General features: G+C 43.7%; 4 protein-coding genes and 1 non-coding gene across 8 annotated transcripts; 3 read left to right on the top strand and 2 right to left on the bottom strand.

Annotated features, from left to right (window-relative positions):
* The first annotated feature begins 210 nt into the window (after positions 1 to 210).
* On the top strand, positions 211 to 5,414 carry LOC110495630 (mitochondrial pyruvate carrier 2). Its single transcript, XM_036951852.1, has 5 exons — positions 211 to 517; positions 3,474 to 3,514; positions 3,704 to 3,788; positions 3,890 to 4,001; positions 4,566 to 5,414. The coding sequence occupies exons 1-5, from the start codon at positions 418 to 420 to the stop codon at positions 4,621 to 4,623; spliced, it is 396 nt and encodes a 131-aa protein (XP_036807747.1). The 5' UTR covers positions 211 to 417; the 3' UTR covers positions 4,624 to 5,414.
* Positions 5,415 to 5,942: 528 nt separating this feature from the next.
* Positions 5,943 to 6,024, top strand: trnas-cga. The gene has a single exon. It is a non-coding gene; the product is annotated as a tRNA-Ser (tRNA).
* A 52-nt stretch (positions 6,025 to 6,076) lies between these two features.
* LOC118941095 (SOSS complex subunit B2-like) lies at positions 6,077 to 11,266 on the top strand. Its single transcript, XM_036951851.1, has 6 exons — positions 6,077 to 6,409; positions 6,532 to 6,578; positions 6,817 to 6,908; positions 7,303 to 7,374; positions 7,453 to 7,528; positions 7,892 to 11,266. The coding sequence occupies exons 1-6, from the start codon at positions 6,313 to 6,315 to the stop codon at positions 8,117 to 8,119; spliced, it is 612 nt and encodes a 203-aa protein (XP_036807746.1). The 5' UTR covers positions 6,077 to 6,312; the 3' UTR covers positions 8,120 to 11,266.
* A 57-nt stretch (positions 11,267 to 11,323) lies between these two features.
* LOC110495626 (PI-PLC X domain-containing protein 1) lies at positions 11,324 to 14,300 on the bottom strand. 2 transcript variants are annotated; one of them, XM_036951846.1, is made up of 7 exons: positions 14,010 to 14,300; positions 13,485 to 13,621; positions 13,117 to 13,284; positions 12,852 to 13,007; positions 12,418 to 12,530; positions 12,251 to 12,324; positions 11,324 to 12,172 (listed from the first exon to the last, which is right to left on the bottom strand). In XM_036951846.1, the coding sequence occupies exons 1-7, from the start codon at positions 14,104 to 14,106 to the stop codon at positions 11,922 to 11,924; spliced, it is 996 nt and encodes a 331-aa protein (XP_036807741.1). In that variant the 5' UTR covers positions 14,107 to 14,300; the 3' UTR covers positions 11,324 to 11,921. The 2 variants fall into 2 exon arrangements, with proteins under 2 accessions (XP_036807741.1, XP_036807742.1); XM_036951847.1 differs by lacking the exon at positions 13,117 to 13,284.
* Positions 14,301 to 14,377: 77 nt separating this feature from the next.
* Positions 14,378 to 19,641, bottom strand: LOC110519912 (regucalcin). Of its 3 annotated transcripts, XM_036951849.1 has the most exons (8): positions 19,453 to 19,641; positions 18,391 to 18,540; positions 17,248 to 17,430; positions 17,038 to 17,138; positions 16,762 to 16,876; positions 16,555 to 16,686; positions 16,249 to 16,403; positions 14,378 to 14,643 (listed from the first exon to the last, which is right to left on the bottom strand). In XM_036951849.1, exons 2-8 carry the CDS (start codon positions 18,536 to 18,538, stop codon positions 14,593 to 14,595), a joined length of 885 nt encoding a protein of 294 aa, XP_036807744.1. In that variant the 5' UTR covers positions 18,539 to 18,540; positions 19,453 to 19,641; the 3' UTR covers positions 14,378 to 14,592. The 3 variants fall into 3 exon arrangements, with proteins under 3 accessions (XP_036807744.1, XP_036807743.1, XP_036807745.1); XM_036951848.1 differs by having other exon boundaries at positions 16,555 to 16,876; XM_036951850.1 differs by lacking the exon at positions 19,453 to 19,641 and having other exon boundaries at positions 18,391 to 18,553.
* Positions 19,642 to 19,853: the final 212 nt, after the last annotated feature.

Here is a 19,853-nt window from a genome sequence, read left to right on the forward strand (position 1 = left end):
AGTACGACACAACGTTTTGGAACGTTCAGATAGAAATATGTAATATTGAACAAACATGCCTCTCTGGCATGTAGACAACAGTTGGCAATTTAACGTGGCCCTGTTTTCTAGGAATTGCAAAATGGGGTGGGCTCATAGTGTGGGCTAACTCTCTCTACCAATGGCAGTGGGTTTGGGGCGGGGTTTATATTTCGGTACCGCCCCTCAGGTGACACTCCTACATAATAGATTAGGCACTACGGGTAGATGAGCCTGCTTTCTGCCAATGGTTCATACAGGCTATTCTGTATTCTAGTTACTATAGACAATCAATGACAGGGTGTACTAGAGCCACAATACAGCACATACTATTTATTTATTTTGAACTGTCGGTACCAAGTTCAACAAAAGTAGGAAATAAAACTCCAGTCTCCAGACATGGCTTTAGTGGGAGTTAGAGCTTCATACTACAGGATTCTTAACAAGATCGAGCTCAAACTACCTGCTAAACTGAGACCTTTCTACAACCATCCAGCAGGTAAGGACATCATTATTATCAGGCTCACCTCAACATGACAGATCTGCATCACTTCCACTGTTCTCACCATCTTACAGTACAGACACTATACTGTATACTCTGATACACATTGTCAATATTTTCAATATGTATAATGTAAATGACGCCTGCTGTCTGTGCCTACTTATGAAAACAGCCTAACCAGTTCTGCTAGGGCGAGTATGAGGTGTTCTCTCATTTGTGTCTGGAAATAGCTAGCAAGTTAGCCAACGTTAGCTAGTTATCTTGGGTGCTTGACAGCCGTTGTGGGGTCAGAACACTCTGATCAACCCCACTCCTCGGCCAGAGCGTCCAGTGTGCTCCCAGAGCGAAACGCTCAGAATTTACAAACGGGCAATCTGACAAAGCTCTGAATTTACGAACCGCCAGAGCGCACAATAAGCGCTCTCTGGCACTCCAGATTGAATTTACGAACATTTACAACCAACGACTGGTCGCGTCCATAGATACAGAACAAAAAGACTGAATTGAGTGGGTAGCGTCTCTGGCAACCGAACCGATAGAACGGACGAGCTGCCGGCTTGAGTAGCAACCCCAGATTTGTGTCGGGACTATATCTTGTCGAAGGATGAAATAGTATGAATAAATTAATAAAAAATAAGACGTCGAGAGCCGGCAAACGTGCCAATACATACTCCAAACACCGGCTTCAAGGGATTACTAACATATTCAAATAAAGATTGACATATTTTCATTAAAAACGTTATTTTCATTAATTTATTCATACTATTGCATCATTCCACAAGATATAGTCCCGACACAAATCTAGGGTTACTACCCAAGCCGGCTGGTCGTTGGTTCTGTCGGTTCGGTTGCCAGAGACGCGACCCAGTCGTTCAGTCTTTTAGTTCTCTATCTATGGACGCGACCCAGTCGTTCAGTCTTTTAGTTCTCTATCTATGGACGCGACCCAGTCGTTCAGTCTTTTAGTTCTCTATCTATGGACGCGACCCAGTCGTTCAGTCTTTTAGTTCTCTATCTATGGACGCGACCCAGTCGTTCAGTCTTTTAGTTCTCTATCTATGGACGCGACCCAGTCGTGATTTCGATTGGCAGAGAAACGCTGCATGCCTGTCTGTCCCGACTCCCTACACTTTCATTACTAAGGGACACCTGGAGATCGGAGAGATAGACAGCAAGGTGTACACAAATCTCAGCTGTAACGAAATGTTAGTCTAAAAGAAATGTGAGAAAATGTCTAGATGATTTTTACAGTAGAGATCAAGTTTATAAATTCCCTGCCTGGGCTGATGAGACAGTGGATTGCTCAATCAAACTGAACAGAATAATGGGCATTTTAACATCATAGATTTAGGGTGCGTTCGTAAATTCGCTCTGGCTACATACTCGGATATCAGATCACTGAGTGTGCCAGTGAGCAGAATAACTGATCCATTTACGAAGGCTCAACACCCTTTGAATATGGCCGGTGTCAGTAAACCTCGGTAAAAAAACGTAATTAAATTGTTGCCAGCATCACAGTTACAGTCACCAACACTCTAGATAACATGAAAACAGCCTAACCAGCTCTGCTAGGGCGAGTAAAATGGTCAGAGTGAGGTGTTCTCTCATTTATGTCTGGAAGTAGCTAGCCAGCTAGCTAACTTTAGCTAACAATGCGGTTTTAAACAATCAGCGTTCAGGATTAGAGCCACCCATTGTATACCGTTGGATAATTCTGGATAAGAATTCTTCCATTAATTCTGGATCAAATCTACCATTTGGCACAGCAATTGACTTTTGCGGGGAGGGGTGTTAAAGACATTTTCAGAAAGGAGAAAGTGACTGCTATCATTTACTGACAAACAAGAGCATTAAACATTTGTATCAACAGAAATAGATAAACGGTCATATGAACTAGTGCTCTTTAGCATATGAATGAGTGCTCTAAACTTAGATTGAGTTGAAACCTGAGTTGAAACCTACAGTAGCAGTGCATGGACTTGGATGGGGGACCCTTGGTCAGTGCTAGTCAGTCCTAGACTAGCAAACCATGTGCAACCTTGACCTTGAGGTTATCTTAAATGGAGCAAACATAGTTTTATTACAGCAGTGTTGGTGTAGCAACTACGTCAGTCTGCAGCTGAATTGAATTTAGAGGTGAATAAGGACAAGCAGTGTTGATGCTGCTAATCTGAATGCTGATGAGGGAGTACACAGGGCTCTTCTCTCACCCCTGGGGAGTTAGGGCTGAACTATAACAGTGTGTTAATGTGACAGAAGGTTGTTCCAATCAGTGGTTCTCAATTCCTGGTTCACGGGATATTGTTAATTAATATCAAAACAGTTTGGGAGCATAATGATACAGAGATGAGATTAAAATCATAACGAAGATTAAAAGCAAAGCAATTAAGGAAAACCAAGTTGATAAAACAACCAGCCTCGCTATCAAATATACAAGAGAAGGGAAGACTATGAATGGATAATATGTGGGAAGCTAAGTGATGTTTAGCACTCTTCAATAAATTATAGCCCTTGGCAAGTTTTCAATTGGCCAGAAGAGAGCAGGAGAATAACAGTTGTTAAAACCATAGGAAGATACTGATTCCAGTCACTTTCAGTTCCCCTTTATCTCTCTATTTCATCTTTATATTTCACTCCTCAACAACAAATCAAAGGATTTCACAGTTTAATGCTGCACAACATTTATCCATTTATGGCACTTTTTCATGCCTAACTGCTTTGGCATATCCCACTTAGACATCTATTCCACATTGGTTCAACTTAAATTCATTGAAATGACGTGGGAACAACGTTGATTCAACCAGTGTGGGCCCAGTGTGATCTCTTTGTCGCGGTATCAACCAACTGTTTACACAAAACTAACTCTCACATGAATCATTGTAATATTGTGTAATTGTACTCAACTTTCATGTCTAACCTTTCTAAATAAACACTGATATGCTTCCCTTTGTAGGTCCAAAGACAGTCTTCTTCTGGGCACCAGTGTGTAAATGGGTAAGAGTTGATATCCTTAACAAGTGTCTCATGTGCTGGACATCTTATAATGGTGCTAAAAGTATGGATGGTTGTGTGAAATTCTCTCTCTTATACTGTATATCTCTCTCTCTCTCTCTCTCTCTCTCTCTCTCTCTCTCTCTCTCTCTCTCTCTCTCTCTCTCTCTCACTATCTCTCTCTCTCTACAGGGTCTGGTTATGGCTGGCATGGCTGATATGACAAGGCCAGCTGATAAACTGAGTCTCTCTCAGTCTGGAGTACTCATGACTACAGGTAATGGACATTGTAGGAAAGACAACAGGAAAAAAATCCTGAAGCTGAAAAACATTCAGATGCTCCAACTTTACCTGTCTTGTCACCCCTCTATTTTGCAGGTGTTATTTGGTCCCGATATTCTCTTGTCATTATTCCGAAGAACTGGGGTCTCTTTTTTGTCAACGGTTTTCTTGGATTGGCAGGAGCCAACCAACTTGTTAGAATCTGGATGTGAGTGGGACAGGCTCCATAGTTACACACAGAGCTATGCAAACTGACATGCATGGCAGTGGGCCCCTATTCAATCAAACCCTATAAGGAGAAAAAAAGGGAAATAAAAACACAATTCTGATGGGGTGTATGTCAATCAATGCCATTGTCCGACAATAACATTGTTAATAATTATACAGTACTGCTTTGCAGGGCAAAGTGTGTTTGGTTAAAAACAGATTCATTTATGATAGTACATTGTCCTTGGACATGGTGTCGATACCAGTTTGGAACTTTTTTCAGACACATTTTTTTGTTGGTAAACTGGTCCTGAAAGTTGTATATTGCAAGATTCCTTAAGTTCATATAAAAAAATGTTACTCTATAACCATGGTCATTATCTTACATTTGTTTACACTTTAAAAAACAGAGGGCTAAATTAATCTGTCAGGGTCCTTGCCTGAATGTAAAGGATAGCATGCCTGCCAATTTGTCTTCGCTCTCTGAGACCTATGATTAGTCTGTTTGAACCTTTGTTTTGGTTTGTTAAGGTCGGAGGTTAACCCTGTCCCTCTGTGTTTCTAGGTACCAACAGGAAGTAAAGAAGCAACAGGACGAGAAGGCCCAGATCCCCATCATATAACACACACACACACACACACACACATATTTAATTTCTTCATGTCTTAATCCATTTTTATGCAAAGTCTGTAAAGTTAACCCTCAACAGTCACTAACACTGGTTTGATATACAGTACATATCACAGGTCTTATATACAGTACATATCACAGGTCTTATATACAGTACATATCACAGGTCTTATATACAGTACATATCACAGGTCTTATATACAGTACATATCACAGGTCTTACATACAGTACATATCACAGGTCTTATATACAGTACATATCACAGGTCTTATATACAGTACATATCACAGGTCTTATATACAGTACATATCACAGGTCTTATATACAGTACATATCACAGGTCTTATATACAGTACATATCACAGGTCTTATATACAGTACATATCACAGGTCTTATATACAGTACATATCACAGGTGGCCGGTTACAACTTCATTTGGGAGGGCTGGCTCATAGTGATGGCTGGATCGGAATACATGGAATTTCCATGGTTACCATGTGTTTGATAACATTCTATTCACTCCATTCCAGCCTCCTGTGATGTGTATATAACCAGGCACTATATTCTAATAGGCCTAATGAATATGTAGGAATTTACATTCCTTCCTTTTTTGTGTTAGAATTATTTTGAGACTAAGGAAATATCAGGTTGTTGCTCGAACTCTCAATATTTGTAATAGATTTGTGCCCTTAAATATTTACTTAGTATTATGTGCATTTAATACAGTTGTTTGTAGGATTACATAATTGTTGTAATTTAAATAAAATAATGTATTTATGAAAGCTGTATCTGTAAAATCGTTTCCGTAGTTAAAATGTTACAACCTTGTAGGCCTACAGGCCAGATGAATTAAATATTTAGCTGTTTTGATAAGGACTAACTTTTCATTGCTTTTGTTGTTCTTCATTTATATTTATTCACATGTTTGTCATATTTTACAGTACATTGTAAACATGACATTATAAACCTTTTGAACATAGCTAGCTATAGAACCCTGATATGTTCTATGATTTGGTTGTTTTTGTGCATTTCTGTGTGGCCCTGGCCTCACCATCTCGTCGGCAGCGTATAGGCGCCACCATGTGGCAATTTGGCAAACTACAGTGCAGGACAGGAAAAGAGAACATGTCTTACCTTCAGTTTATTTACAATACATAGCTACAAAGAAAAGCAAGGATGCAGTATGAAACCAGCGCTCTCTTACAATACCACTTATCTAATGTAACTAGCTTTTCAATAAAATACCTAACCAAATATTCCAATATCGCAAAGAGGTTTCTATACTAATGTTACAGCCAGTAATATGCACAGTCACGGTGGCCGAGAGGTTAAGGCGTTGGACTCGAAATCCAATGGGGTTTCCCCGCACAGGTTCGAATCCTGTTCGTGACGATTGTTCGCTTTTAGTATTTGCAGTTGTATTAAAGAAAACATACGGCAAATATATCGACAAAAGCAGTTTCTGCTTATATAGCCCTAGTTGGATTTCGAAAAAGCTATATGAAGAATTTATGCTTTATTATTGGGGAATGAGCTCTGAACGTAACACGCCCCCTTGATAACCATGTGTTGTTCTCGTCTCCCTAATTTTGACAGCTGTAAATTAATTTGAACCTGATTTGAACGATTTCCACCATCACTACTTGTCTCTCTTTCTCGCTTCAGTGACTTTAATCAAATATGTCCGCCATTGTGCCAAACGATGCTCAATTCTTGATAAAAGACATAAGGTTGGGATTGAAGAATTTAAATTTAATCTTTATTGTGTTGGAAATGGGTGAGTGGTGAATGACAGTAAAATGTTTGTTTTATAAAAAAAAATCAGTGTTTCATTTGGTGATGAATGAATGAATGAATGAATGCAAACTTTGTTCATTCTCTCCTTCCCTCCACCTGAAGGAAGGGTAACTAAAACAAAGGATGGGCATGAGGTTCGCTCCTGCAAGGTGGGGATCATTTCCTCATTATTCCCTCATTTTCTGCTCTCCCCCATCTTCAATCAGTCTCATCCTGCCTTTTTCTGCTCTCCCCCATCTTCAATCAGTCTCATCCTGCCTTTTTCTGCTCTCCCCCATCTTCATTCAGTCTCATCCTGCCTTTTTCTGCTCTCTCCTTCATGCAAACCTTCTACCTGTCTCCCGTAAAGTGGGATAATTGCTCTCTTCCACCTCCCTCTCCTGTCAGGTGGCTGATAAAAGTGGGTGCATCACCCTGTCTGTGTGGGACGAGGTGGGTGGACTCATCCAGCCAGGAGACATCCTCCGCCTCTCACGAGGGTATCTATCTATCTATCTAGTTCTGTCTCTCTCTCTGACAATTATGTCATTATGTCAATATACATTGTTGTAATGATGTGCAAATAGTTAAAGTAAAAAATGGAACATAAATAAGCATAAATATGGGTTGTATTTACAATGGTGTTTGTTCTTCACTGCTTGACCTTTTCTTGTGGCAACAGGAATCTTGCTGTTGTAATTGCACCCTGTGGTATTTCACCCAATAGATATGGGACTTTATCAAAGTTGGATTTGTTTTTGAGTTCTTTGTGGGTCTGTGTAATCTGAGGGAAATATGTCTCTCTAATATGGTCATACGTTTGAAAAGGAGGTTTGGAAGTGCAGCTCAGTGTCTCTCTCTCTCTGTCGTCTGTCTGTTTCTCTCTCTCGTCAGCTATGCATCCCTGTGGAAGGGCTGTCTGACACTCTACACAGGCAGAGGAGGAGACCTGCAGAAGATAGGAGAGTAAGACACACAAACTGTTGACTTGGATGTTAATGTGTTGTAGATTTAGTTAAGGTACTGATCTGTGTTGTATTGCAGTTTTTGCATGGTCTTCTCTGAGGTGCCAAACTTTAGTGAACCAAACCCAGAGGTACTGGCCCAGGCCAACAGGCCGGTGAGTACACACACCAGAATGATCTATATATTTTATTTGTCATGTTATTTTCTACATCTCCCCTCCTCCCCATCACCTCTTCCTTTCTCTCTGTTCATCTCATCCTCCTCTCCTTCTCTCTCTGTTCATCTCATCCTCCTCTCCCTCTCTCTCTGTTCATCTCATCCTCCTCTCCCTCTCTCTGTTCATCTCATCCTCCTCTCCTTCTCTCTCTGTTCATCTCATCCTCCTCTCCTTCTCTCTCTGTTCATCTCATCCTCCTTCTCTCTCTGTTCATCTCATCCTCCTTCTCTCTCTGTTCATCTCATCCTCCTCTCTTTCTCTCTCTGTTCATCTCATCATCCGCTCCTTCTCTCTCTCCAGTCTAAAGTTGAGTCCCAGAACAGTTCTTCTGTCAGTCAAAGCTCCACCCCCTCAGTCCCCACCCTCACATACTCTTCCAATGGATGCTCTCCGCTCTCCCGGAATCCAACCTATGGGAGCACAGGACAGCAGACTGGGCGAGGCTCCGGAGGTCCTGGCACCGACCCCAAGCCCACAGAATCTGTGGGCAACAGCAGGGACCCACGGCAAGGGCTAAAGAGGAAATGACGCTGGTTTCAAATCAACACGTATCTTGGGCCTGGCTGTATTTTTATTTAGCAAGCTAAATAATTTTTGTTAACGTGGCCATCATTTTCTAAGGAATGTTACACATTTGGTTCAAATAAATAAATCATAACTAAAAGATTTTGGGGGTTTGAGGTAAAGTTACTCAACTCACTCCAACTGTTCCAACACGTCCGTACCGGCAGATAGCCTGCCCCCCTTTCAACACGTCCGTACCGGCAGATAGCCTGACCCCCTTTCAACACGTCCGTACCGGCAGATAGCCTGCCCCCCTTTCAACACGTCCATACCGGCAGATAGCCTGCCCCCCTTTCAACACGTCCGTACCGGCAGATAGCCTGCCCCCCTTTCAACACGTCCGTACCGGCAGATAGCCTGCCCCCCTTTCAACACGTCCATACCGGCAGATAGCCTGCCCCCCTTTCAACACGTCCATACCGGCAGATAGCCTGCCCCCCTTTCAACACGTCCATACCGGCAGATAGCCTGCCCCCCTTTCAACACGTCCATACCGGCAGATAGCCTGCCCCCCTTTCAACACGTCCATACCGGCAGATAGCCTGCCCCCCTTTCAACACGTCCATACCGGCAGATAGCATGCCCCCCTTTTATTTGCAGTAGGTAGAAGTTGTTTCTTGGAAAGAGGCAAAGAGTGAGACCAGGTTAGAGGACTTTCTCTTGAATATTTCTGGAACACTGCAGATTCTAGTGAGAAAATGTCCTTCCATATAAATCACACAGAGGAACAACACCCTACCAAGCACATCCAAGAGAGATAGACCTACTCATTCAAGGGTTTTGCTTTATTTGTCCTGTTTTCTACATTGTAGGGCTAGCCAATGGAAGTCCATAGAGTCACTCCTCCCAACAAAATAATGTGAGAGACTAGCTCCCTATGAGTCCAGTAGGCTATAAAAGTCTGAGATAAAATAAAAAGTATGCCTATGCTAGTTCAGCATTTGAGTAAAAGTTCACAGAAGATTCACAAGTTAACTAGCCTACATATAAATTCAGATCAGTCCAAAGTCCACAGGGTATGTGTGTGTGAGCTGGAGGTGAGCTTCTCCGGGGGGAGAGAAACACAAGCAATGACCGCCTGACGAAGGCTCCTGCAGTCAGACAACTTAACTGTGGTGCAGGATGTTGTGTGCTGGATTTCCTTTCTATTCAGAGTCAAGTTATGTCCCAGCTAGTCTGCTATTGACTTCCTGTTTATAAGCCTTGTCCCCTGACCAAGACCAATGGTATGTTCTTCCTAATTCTACCAAGTCTAAAAATGAAACTGAAAGTCTGTCAATGTGGGTGGAGACAGTGTTTCTGTAGTAGCCAGAAGGTTTTTCCATTTGGTTAGTTTGCAAAGACAATGGACAAATACAGACCGAGTGCCTGAGAGAAGTTTGAGGTGTTAGCTGCTAACGATTGCTCCACGATCAGCTACAGACACATATCCTTACTGGTTTGAGAGGCTTTCACTTTTAACAACTGTTCTCAGACCAATCATGCTTGACGAGGGTGTACGCTATGAGGCCCTATCAGCTGCAATGGGAGCCACGGTGAGGCCCTTGTCCGACTTTCAGAGGAACAACCCTGGCAAGACACCTGAAAACCTTTTGACTGTTGAAGGCTTTCTCATCGGTTCTGTCCTGGGCGTCACCTCTCTCCTGCAGTGGCTCAGCCCTGTCTCATGGTTGACATGGGGGTTATCAGTGCTTTTCTTCGGCCAGGACAAAAGAAAGGTAATCAACACCGAACTCTTTGTGGATGAGGCAACATTCTTCGACAGGGAGTTCGATTATGACTTCACCGACGTTTCCGACTCTGAGAGTTTTGTGAGGGGCGATGAGAGTTACAAGCGACCGTGTGGATGGAAACGGATCGCGTTGAAGGTTCTGGACAAATACGGAGATAACACATGGCTCGGTCCAAACGGGATTCGGACATACTCATACCCCGGGGAGTGGCCAGTGTCATACCACGGTACCAGCGAGGACGGGGCTAAAGGCATCATCCAGTCCCACTATAAAGTCGGAGACAGGCAGCTCTACGGGCGAGGCATCTACTCCACTCCTGACCTCAGCCAAGCCAGCGGCTACGCTAGAGACTTTGTGTCGAAGACAAACGGGAAAACCTACAGGATGGTCCTTCAGAACCGTATCAACACAGCCCAACGGAAGATCTGTAAGAGAGTTGACTACTGGCTTGTTCCAGTTAATGATGGCACATCTGAGGAAGAAGAGAGGAGGATTGTGGAGAGCTCCATCCGCCCCTATGGGATTCTGCTGAAGGAGATGTGAAGGGGCATGTGATAAGAGAAGGTAAACCAAAGTCATAGGGAAGGTGTCAATTACATACTCCTCGCGTCCTCTCTCCTCGTACCTTTCTCAAAACCCATTACATGAGAAAGCCAGAGTTCCTTCCCCTCAGACCTTCTCTTCCAATCTGTTTTGAGAAGGAGACAAGGAGTTTGCAATTGAGATCTTCCCATATAGAGACTTTAGAGCAGGAGGCCATATTGCTTATTTTTCAGAAATAATTGCCTTTTGAAGGAGTTAGATTATATTTCATTAATTAGATTTGAACTGCTAGATATTCCGTCGTCTTTCTTCATTTTACAGTTGTCTGTCTGTATCAGTGAAGTGCCTTACTGTGTGCCATTTGTGAATTACATCTATGTTTATGTAACATGTGTTCACTATATTTTCTACAATGTATCCATTTTTCTACTGTTAATGGTGTGGCATTAATTATGCACCTTGTTAGGTGAGTTTAAATGGATCTTTTGTTCAGTGATCTGCCATTTCTGCTTTTTCCTTGTTTTTTTATGATTAAATGTATTATTATGTTTCACCATACACTTATCGACCTTTTTGTTAGCTTCAGTTTTAGTTTCCTCTAGAAAATTAAACTAGTGCCAACAGATCTGTCCCTACAACATGTTGTACTGCACTTCTGCTGTTTGAACACAGGAGGGCAGCACACAGTTTACATGACTATTTCTCAGTGTAGTCATTCTCAGCTGTGAAGAAGTGGTTTATTTTATAAAGTCACACCTGCTGTAACATGACTATTTCTCAGGGTAGTCATTCTCAGCTGTGAGGAAGTGGTTTATTTTATAAAGTCACACCTGCTGTAACATGACAATTTCAAGGTGTTGTTGATGTTTGAAATAAAGATGCCTCAAACGGATAAAGTTCAATAGACATTTATGTATTTGCCCCTGCATGTAGTGTATTTGCATATAAAAAATAAATTATATTGTCCATCTGATGAAACTTTTCCTGTGGCATTACTTTAGAATGCAAAAACCTTTCATTGTATCCATCATACTCATTATCAACACAGTAAACCTGCCACCCTGTGCTGTAGGTAGACATAGGGAAACATGGGAACTCATTCCTATGATCTAGTAGTGCACGTGTCAAACTCATTCCTATGATCTAGTAGTGCACGTGTCAAACTCATTCCTATGATCTAGTAGTGCACGTGTCAAACTCATTCCACGGAGGGCCGAGTGTCTGTGGGTTTTTGCTCCTCCCAAATTAGCAAGGAACTCCCCTCACCTGGTTGTCTAGGTCTAAATGAAAGGAAAAACCAAAAAACCTACAGACAGTAGGCCCTCCATGGAATGAGTTTGACACACTAGATCAGGTGTGTCAGAGTACCATGTTGATTACACCTAACCAAACCTCTCAGATCTCCACAACTGCATAGGGAGAAGGAGCTAGAAGCCATTTGGGATTCTGTGCATGTTTATCTGTCTCTTTCTCATTCCGTCCCTTGTGAGTCATCTGTGGCTCTCTGTCTTCAGCAGTTTCTTATTGAGCCCGATAACCACAGAGGCAAAGTGGTTCAGACCCACAAAGTCTCCACAGATGATGTTGACAGCGGTCTGGTTCGGTCCAGGAGTCTGCTTCTCCACCCAGTCCAGCAGCAGGGAGAAACTCTTCATCGTTAACTTCCTCATCGTCAGACAGGGGTTGCAGACCACCACAGCAGTGTCCTCCGTCAGGTTCAGCCCAGAGGTGAAGAAATGAGCTGTCAATCAAAGAGGTCAGCTGTCAATCAAAGGACACGCAAGCCCACGCGCCCACACACACACACACACAAACAAACCTGCTCTTCCTTGGGCCTTCTGCCGCTCCTCCAGGTAAGAAATGACCTCTTTGGGGTCTGCCGAGTCAGCGTACCTGTAAAGGGTCAAAGGTTACAGGTTTAACACACATCCACACAGAGTCCCACACACAGAGTCCCACACACAGAGTCCCAACCACAGAGCGTACCAGTAAGGGATCTTAGGCCACAGTTGCTTGTGTTGGTGAAGAATCGTCTCATCGTCGTACGAAATTATGACCTGCTGCCCCAGATCCCAGCACTGGCTCAGATAGGGAGTCTCCTATACACACACACGAGAGTTCATTCACCTTTCATGCCAATAAAACACAAAACAATGGACACTTCACTTCCTGAAAACTTAACTGACCCCAACTAACACCACTTCCTGAAAACATGAACTCACCGTGCTTCTACACCTGCATTGCTTGCTGTTTGGGGTTTTAGGCTGGGTTTCTGTACAGCACTTTGAGATATCAGCTGATGTACAAAGGGCTATTTAAATACATTTGATTTGACCGGAAACTGGCACCACTTCCTGAAAACTTAAGTGACCCCAACCCTGACTGAGACAGGCAGTAGTGGGGTCTTGTCTATCCTGTACCTGTGGGGGGCAGAGTTTGTCTTTAAACAGCTGAGTGATGTAGCAGACCAGGGCCTGGTGCTCAGAGTCCGTCAGCAGGTAGAAGTGGGAACAGGACAGGATCACTACCTCCTTCTGGTGCTGCTCCAACCACACAGCCATGGTTGACAGGGCCTCCTACACACACACACTATGGATTGTGAATAATATTTCTAGTGCATATGCTCTCACATTGAGTACAGAAGATTCACACACCAGAATGGCATGTGTGTTTACTATACCGTACCTTTACAGTCTGTAGCGTATAAATCGCGTGTGCAAAATACAGCGTGTCATCTGTGTTGTGTGTTTTTAACATGTCTTGTGTGTTGAATGTATTTTTTATGTTTTTATGAGCGATCCGTAGATCGAAGAACCGGATTCCAGCATCCAACTGATCAGGAATACACCACGCCTATGGGAGAAAAGGACAGGGACAATCTCTAACCTTGTGGAGACCAGAAGTGCTCACAAGGATAGTAAAACAAGGGACATTTCACCAGTCCCCACAAGGAAAAAGGCTATTTTAGGCTTAGGAGTTAGGTTTAGGGTTCCAGTTACAATTAGGGTTAGGGGGAAATAGGATTTTGAATGGGTTTGGTGTGTGAAACTTGCCTGTGTGGTGGCCCAGCGGTAGACACAGGGGCGTACAATGCAGGGTGCCAGTCGATCCAGAAACTGCAGCATAAACGACTCAGACCCCAAGACAGGAGAGTGTGTATCCAGGCAGTAACTCATGCTGTCATGACTCCCTGAAAGCAGAGACAAAAAGACAGACAAAACAAGTGCAGTCAAATGACATCAAGGAAAGGGACTGAATAGGTTTGAAAAAACAGGCTGACTTCCTCTAATGAAACTCGTGACAAATGTTTTCTCTAGGCTAGTCCCATATAAACATAGTGTAATGAAACAGGCAGGGAACAGGTCTCGAACCCTCAACCTTCTAGCCCGAAGTCCAGTGCGCAATCGACTGTGCCCCAAAAGCATATTCAAGTGGCAGAGTCAATATCCGTGTTTATAAACCCAGGGTCGTTACAATAGCTTGTGCTCTAAACTCTATTCTATATCAAACTCGTTTTGTAATCGAAATAAAAAGGATAACAGTAGGCTATCACTCGACATTATTAAGTTAATTCTCACCGGGTATCGCCAGGTCCCAAAGCGGTGTACCCCACAGTTCCTCTGGCAGTTGAGACATCCAGTCTGCGTTAGTGGACGATGCGTCTCTGCGCTCCATTTCCACCACCTATTGATATCTACTATTGATGATAGCTTGTAAACAGCGAGCGGAATGTAGCAGGACCACAGTTAAAATGTTGTAGATTTGTTGGATTTCACCCGGGTCTGTGACTAGAAACAGATGAAAATGCCCTTTCCCATTTGGTCCTATTCTTGCTTCCGCATTCTCTTCAGCAGGAAGGGGACATTCCAGTTACCCCAAGAAAAAAAACGTGACGGCATAACAGCGAGAATTGTGTCAAAATAAGAGTCCTCATACAAACTACCTATCAATTTTAGCTTTTTTATTGGACAGAAGATATACAATAGCCTACTAATACATTAAGTACAGTAACTATAACTGAGGCATGTTGAGTTTTGCTTAAAATCATAAAGTCACATTATTTTATTAGTGAGATTAGTGGTCAGTTGTGCAGCCGAGTTACTGGTTGATCATCATGGAATGATTGACAAGGCCCGGTTTTCAGTGTTTCCATTGTGTCACTCATCCAGTGAATGAATTTGCAGGAATGCCCTTTGCACCCAGGCCTGTGATCTGCAAGGAGAATAAAACACAGGCTGAATAAAACACACACACCCCAGTGGCGGTTGGTGCCGTTTCAGATTAGGGAGGAATATTTTTTATTTTTATTTTTATTTTTATTTCTAATACAGCATATTGGATGACTGTCATTAATATTCCATTTTCCCAGCTTATTGCAACCAATAGGTTTAGGCCACTACATGATACAAAGTGTTTCCCTATACCTATCATGAGGTTACTACAACCTAGCTAGTATATAAAAGTATGAAAATGTATGCACTCACTACTGTAAGTCACTCTGGATAAGAGCATCGCTAAATTACAAAAAAGGTTTCTGACACAGGTCGAGAGACAAATTGGAGTAATCAAGGTGACAAACAGTGACACATTCAATACCGCCTTGCACACTCTGCATCTAGCTGATCTAGGTTGTAATCATAAGTTCAAAAAGTTGCAAACAAGAGTTTCTATTGGACAAAATAGCTAGGTTTAACCCTGTTTCGTTCTGTTTGCTTCCGTTTAAGAAAGGTGTTTCAACAGAATCAGCAGAATGAACACACCCCTGATCATCAGCACACGCAGTTCACTTTCATAGCAGCCACATACAAACGGCATCATCACTTTGCTCGTTGTTTAATTCCTTCTCGCATCTACGCACTCTCCTCCTCTCACCTGTTCCCTTCCTTTGTGGCCTTTAGTGCACAACACAACAGCTGTCTGACCAGGCAAGAAAAAAAACTTTACAATCCAAACCTTCATACCATAACCGCTACACACAGCCAACATTGTCGTCACCATATTAGCTAACGTCAGTCAACATAGCTACTAGAACAAATGTATTAGTAAACCCGCTACAATCACCCTGTACAGTGTACAGCAAGCAGTTACAGTGGTGGGTCCCTGGTGGAATACACTTATTAAACCAAAAGCTTACCTTGACTTGGAAGAGTTCCAGTGTTGGATAGTCATAGCCAGCTAGCTAACACAAATAGCATTCCTCTCTGTTTGAGCCAGATGTTTGAATAGTCTAAATTAGGTAAGTGAAAGTGAAAAATGACAATGAAATATGCCTACAACAGCTCTCTCTCTTTTTCTCTCTGATGCTTCTCAATTTTTTAAATAAATGAATGTGTTAAAAACTTTTCAATTATAGTCTTTCTCTCTCTTTGACTCAACTACCCCCCACATTTTATGCACTGCAGTGCTAGCTAGCTGTAGCTTATGCTTTCAGTACTAGAGTCATTCTCTGATCCTTTGACTGGGTGGAACTCTGATATGTTGGAGGTCTTCTGGAAGTCGTCATGATTATGAAAGGGGGTGTGAACCATGAGCCTCCTAGGTTTTGTATTGAAGTCAATGTACTCAGAGGGGGATGGAAAATAGCTGTCCTCTGGCTACACCATGGTGCTACCACAGAGAGTGCTGTTCAGGCTACTGTAGACCATTACAAAACAGTGTTTTAATCAGTTATTTGGTCAAATGTGAATATATTCAGTATAGTTTTATCTAAAAAGGATAACTTTTTTAATGTTACACTTTTTTTTATTTTCTGAAATTTACTGCGTAGGATGGTCCTCCCCTTCCTCCTCCGAGGAGCCTCCACTGACACACACGTACCCTAAAGACACATCCTGCCTGCGGTTGCTTGGCCATGTCTGCCTCATCCATTCCCTTACAGGCTGAGGTCACGTACAGGTCTGAATAGTCTCTACCCCCGAAACAACATGATGTTGTCTTATCCACCGGTAGCTTCACTGTCTGCAAACGCACCCCTGAGAAGAGGGGGAGGGAAGATGGAGAGGGAGAAATGAGAGAGGGAGGCAGCAGAGAGAGAGAAAAGAGGGGGATTGGTGGTTTTTACCTTCATATTACAATATACTGTAACTGTTACGCACTGACACATATAGGCAGGTACACACACACCTGTCTGTGGGTCAATCTGTATCACTCTGCCTCCACTGTAGCATGCGACCCAGAGTCTACCGTCTGCGTCAATACACATGCCATCAGGAATCCCCTCTCCCTCGTCCATCTTATACACCATCCGCCGGTTACCTACACACACACACACGGCTGTCGATGTAGTACAAGGTTTATGTGTGTGTGTGTGTGTGTGTGTGTGTGTCTCACTGATACTCCCGGTGTTGATGTCATAGTTGAAAGCTTCCACAGTGTAAGTGAGGCTGTCTATGTAGTAGAAGGTTTTGTGGTCCAGAGACCAGTCCAGACCGTTTGAGATGTCCACCTGGTCAAATAATAAAAATAGACACAAAGGATAGCTTCAGTCTCTACTCATCTAATACCTTATAGGATTAGTCTTTGGTACTGTTTATCTCACACTAACACTTAACTGTTTATGCTAGAAACGATCATTGAGAACATTCCACTTCCACCCTTATGTGTCACCTGATTGAAATGTTTGACTACAATGTGGTCCTTGTTCAGGGAGAACAGAGAACCCTGCTTCAGCTCTAGAACTGTAGGACGTTCCTCTATCGCCATGGTACCTGACAGAACACAGTTAACAGAACATTACATGGAACACAAAACAGATGCGGTAGAAGAGAGGTTGATGGATTAATGGATTGTCAAATGAATTGATCTATCAATCTCTACCTGCAAAGAGGCGTCCAGCAGGGTCCACCTTGCCGTCATTAAAGCGGTTGTTGGGTTTGTCTTCATCGATGACAGCGATGGTGGAGATGGACTTGGACTCCCAGTCCAGCGCTCCAAAACTCCGTCCCTCTCCGATCACATAGCCTCCAGACCGCCGGGGGACCGCACAGCCCACAAACTTCTCTGGGGGGAGGAGTGGGGATTGGAGGAAGAGAAGAGAGGGAAAAGGTGAGGAGAGGGAGCAGGGAGAGGGACGGGGGGAGGAGTGGGGATTGGTGAGGAGGGGAGAGGGAAAAAGGCGAGGAGAGGGAGCAGGGAGAGGGACGGGGGGAGGAGTCGGGATTGGTGAGGAGGGGAGAGGGAAAAGGTGAGGAGAGGAGCAGGGAGAGGGACGGGGGGAGGAGTGGGGATTGGTGAGGAGGGGAGAGGGAAAAGGCGAGGAGGGGAGCAGGGAGAGGGACGGGGGGAGGAGTGGGGATTGGTGAGGAGGGGAGAGGGGAAAGGTGAGGAGAGGGAGCAGGGAGAGGGACAGGGGGGAGGAGTGGGGATTGGTGAGGAGGGGAGAGGGAAAAGGCGAGGAGGGGAGCAGGGAGAGGGACGGGGGGAGGAGTGGGGATTGGTGAGGAGGGGAGAGGGAAAAGGTGAGGAGAGGAGCAGGGAGAGGGACGGGGGGAGGAGTGGGGATTGGTGAGGAGGGGAGAGGGAAAAGGTGAGGAGAGGGAGCAGGGAGAGGGACAGGGGGGAGGAGTGGGGATTGGTGAGGAGGGGAGAGGGAAAAGGCGAGGAGGGGAGCAGGGAGAGGGACAGGGGGGAGGAGTGGGGATTGGTGAGGAGGGGAGAGGGAAAAGGTGAGGAGGGGAGCAGGGAGAAGGACGGGGGGAGGAGTGGGGATTGGTGAGGAGGGGAGAGGGAAAAGGTGAGGAGAGGGAGCAGGTAGAAGGACGGGGGGAGTTGGAAACATAAAAATACAGAACATGACAGGAGTATAAGGTGTGCTGTTGCTACCTCAGAGCCCAAACAACCCGGATGAAGAACAAACTGGATCTACAAAATAGAAGTTCAAGAAAAAGATCTTTACTGAACCTTAGTTAGAGGTTATGACATGTTCACCCAGGGTCACAGCTGCCTTTCTGATTGGTTTACCTGTAGCCACTGTCTCTTTCTGATTGGTTGCTGGGTTCCAGCGGTGGATCTTCTGTCCTGATATGTCCACAAAGAGCAGAGTTCCTTCTTTCTCCTCCTCTCCGATCTCACACCTCTCTTTCACTACACACTCCACCTTCACAGACATGACTAAAGCAATTTGACACACACACACACACACACACACACACACACACACACACACACACACAGTAGCCAAGCGGCATCATGCACCCCAATAATCTGAGTGTAATATTCGTATGTGTAAACATACTGAATTGTAATTGTATGCATTTTCCCGCCGTATCATACTGCGCTATGATTGGTTAAGACCACACAGGTGGTGAGGTCATCTTCGGTTGATCATGGTTGGAGACACGTGAACATGCCAGTTAGCTAATAAAGAGCTGCGTTTAGAAATATCCTGCATGTTATTATTTTGTACGAAGCGCGCAAAACAAGACACTGAGGGGGCACAAAGTACCCAAGGATGGCTGGGGGAGGTCCAGGTCTTTTAGATTTACCACTAAAAGTATATCACTTTTGCAACAAACAGTCAAATTGAAGTCTAAAACATCTGGTTTCCCATAAAACGTTTTTTTTTCTCCCCAAGAAAAGTACTCTTAATATACAATAATGTACAAAACATTAAGAACACCTGCTCTTTCCATGACATTAGAAAGTTATGATCCCTTGTTAAATTCACTTCAAATCAGTGTAGATGAAGGGGAGGAGAAAGGTTAAATAATGATTTTTAAGCCTTGAGACACGGATTGTGTATTTGTGCCAGAGAGTGAATGGGCAAGACAAAAAAATGTGCCTTTGAACAGGGTACTCCGCGAGTTATACACCGTAGCCTGCACAGCTGTTTAATTATCTCTTAGACAGCGAGTGAACTTCAAATTCACTCACTCTCATTTCTATAAGTAGCCCCCATATAAATGACTGCACTACACCGATTTGTTTAGACTTTTAGCCAACTGTTGGCTAGGATACTATAACTTGCAACTTTGTTTATGATTTCTCAGAAAACAACACATCGTACAGACACGGATACATTACCTGTTTTACACGCCGAAGTCGCCTGAAGAGCTTCTGAATCACGTGACAGCAAGTGTCTCGCCGTTTACAGACAGTCATAGACAAATAAACACACCATGTGACAGGGGTAGTCCCGCTCCCCCAGCGGTACCTCTTTCTCAACTGAAAACGTATGCCGTCAGCAAAAAAAAGCGTCGTAAATTCGGACCATAAATTCCAATTTATACTGTAACATTTGACATGACCCCCCCCAACACACAGTAGGCCTGTAGTTACGGTATAGCTGTTGAATGTCGTCTATCCACTTTTATGCACCTTTTCTGACCTGATGCTTTTACACAATAGCCTACATACAATATGCCCTGTTGATTGTTACAGAAAGCAACAGTAATTGAGTTTCTTGTTTTCTCCAGCGGCCTAGT

The sequence above is a fragment of the Oncorhynchus mykiss genome, chromosome 18, assembly GCF_013265735.2.
Source record: "Oncorhynchus mykiss isolate Arlee chromosome 18, USDA_OmykA_1.1, whole genome shotgun sequence".
Classification (NCBI taxonomy): Eukaryota; Metazoa; Chordata; class Actinopteri; order Salmoniformes; family Salmonidae; genus Oncorhynchus; species Oncorhynchus mykiss.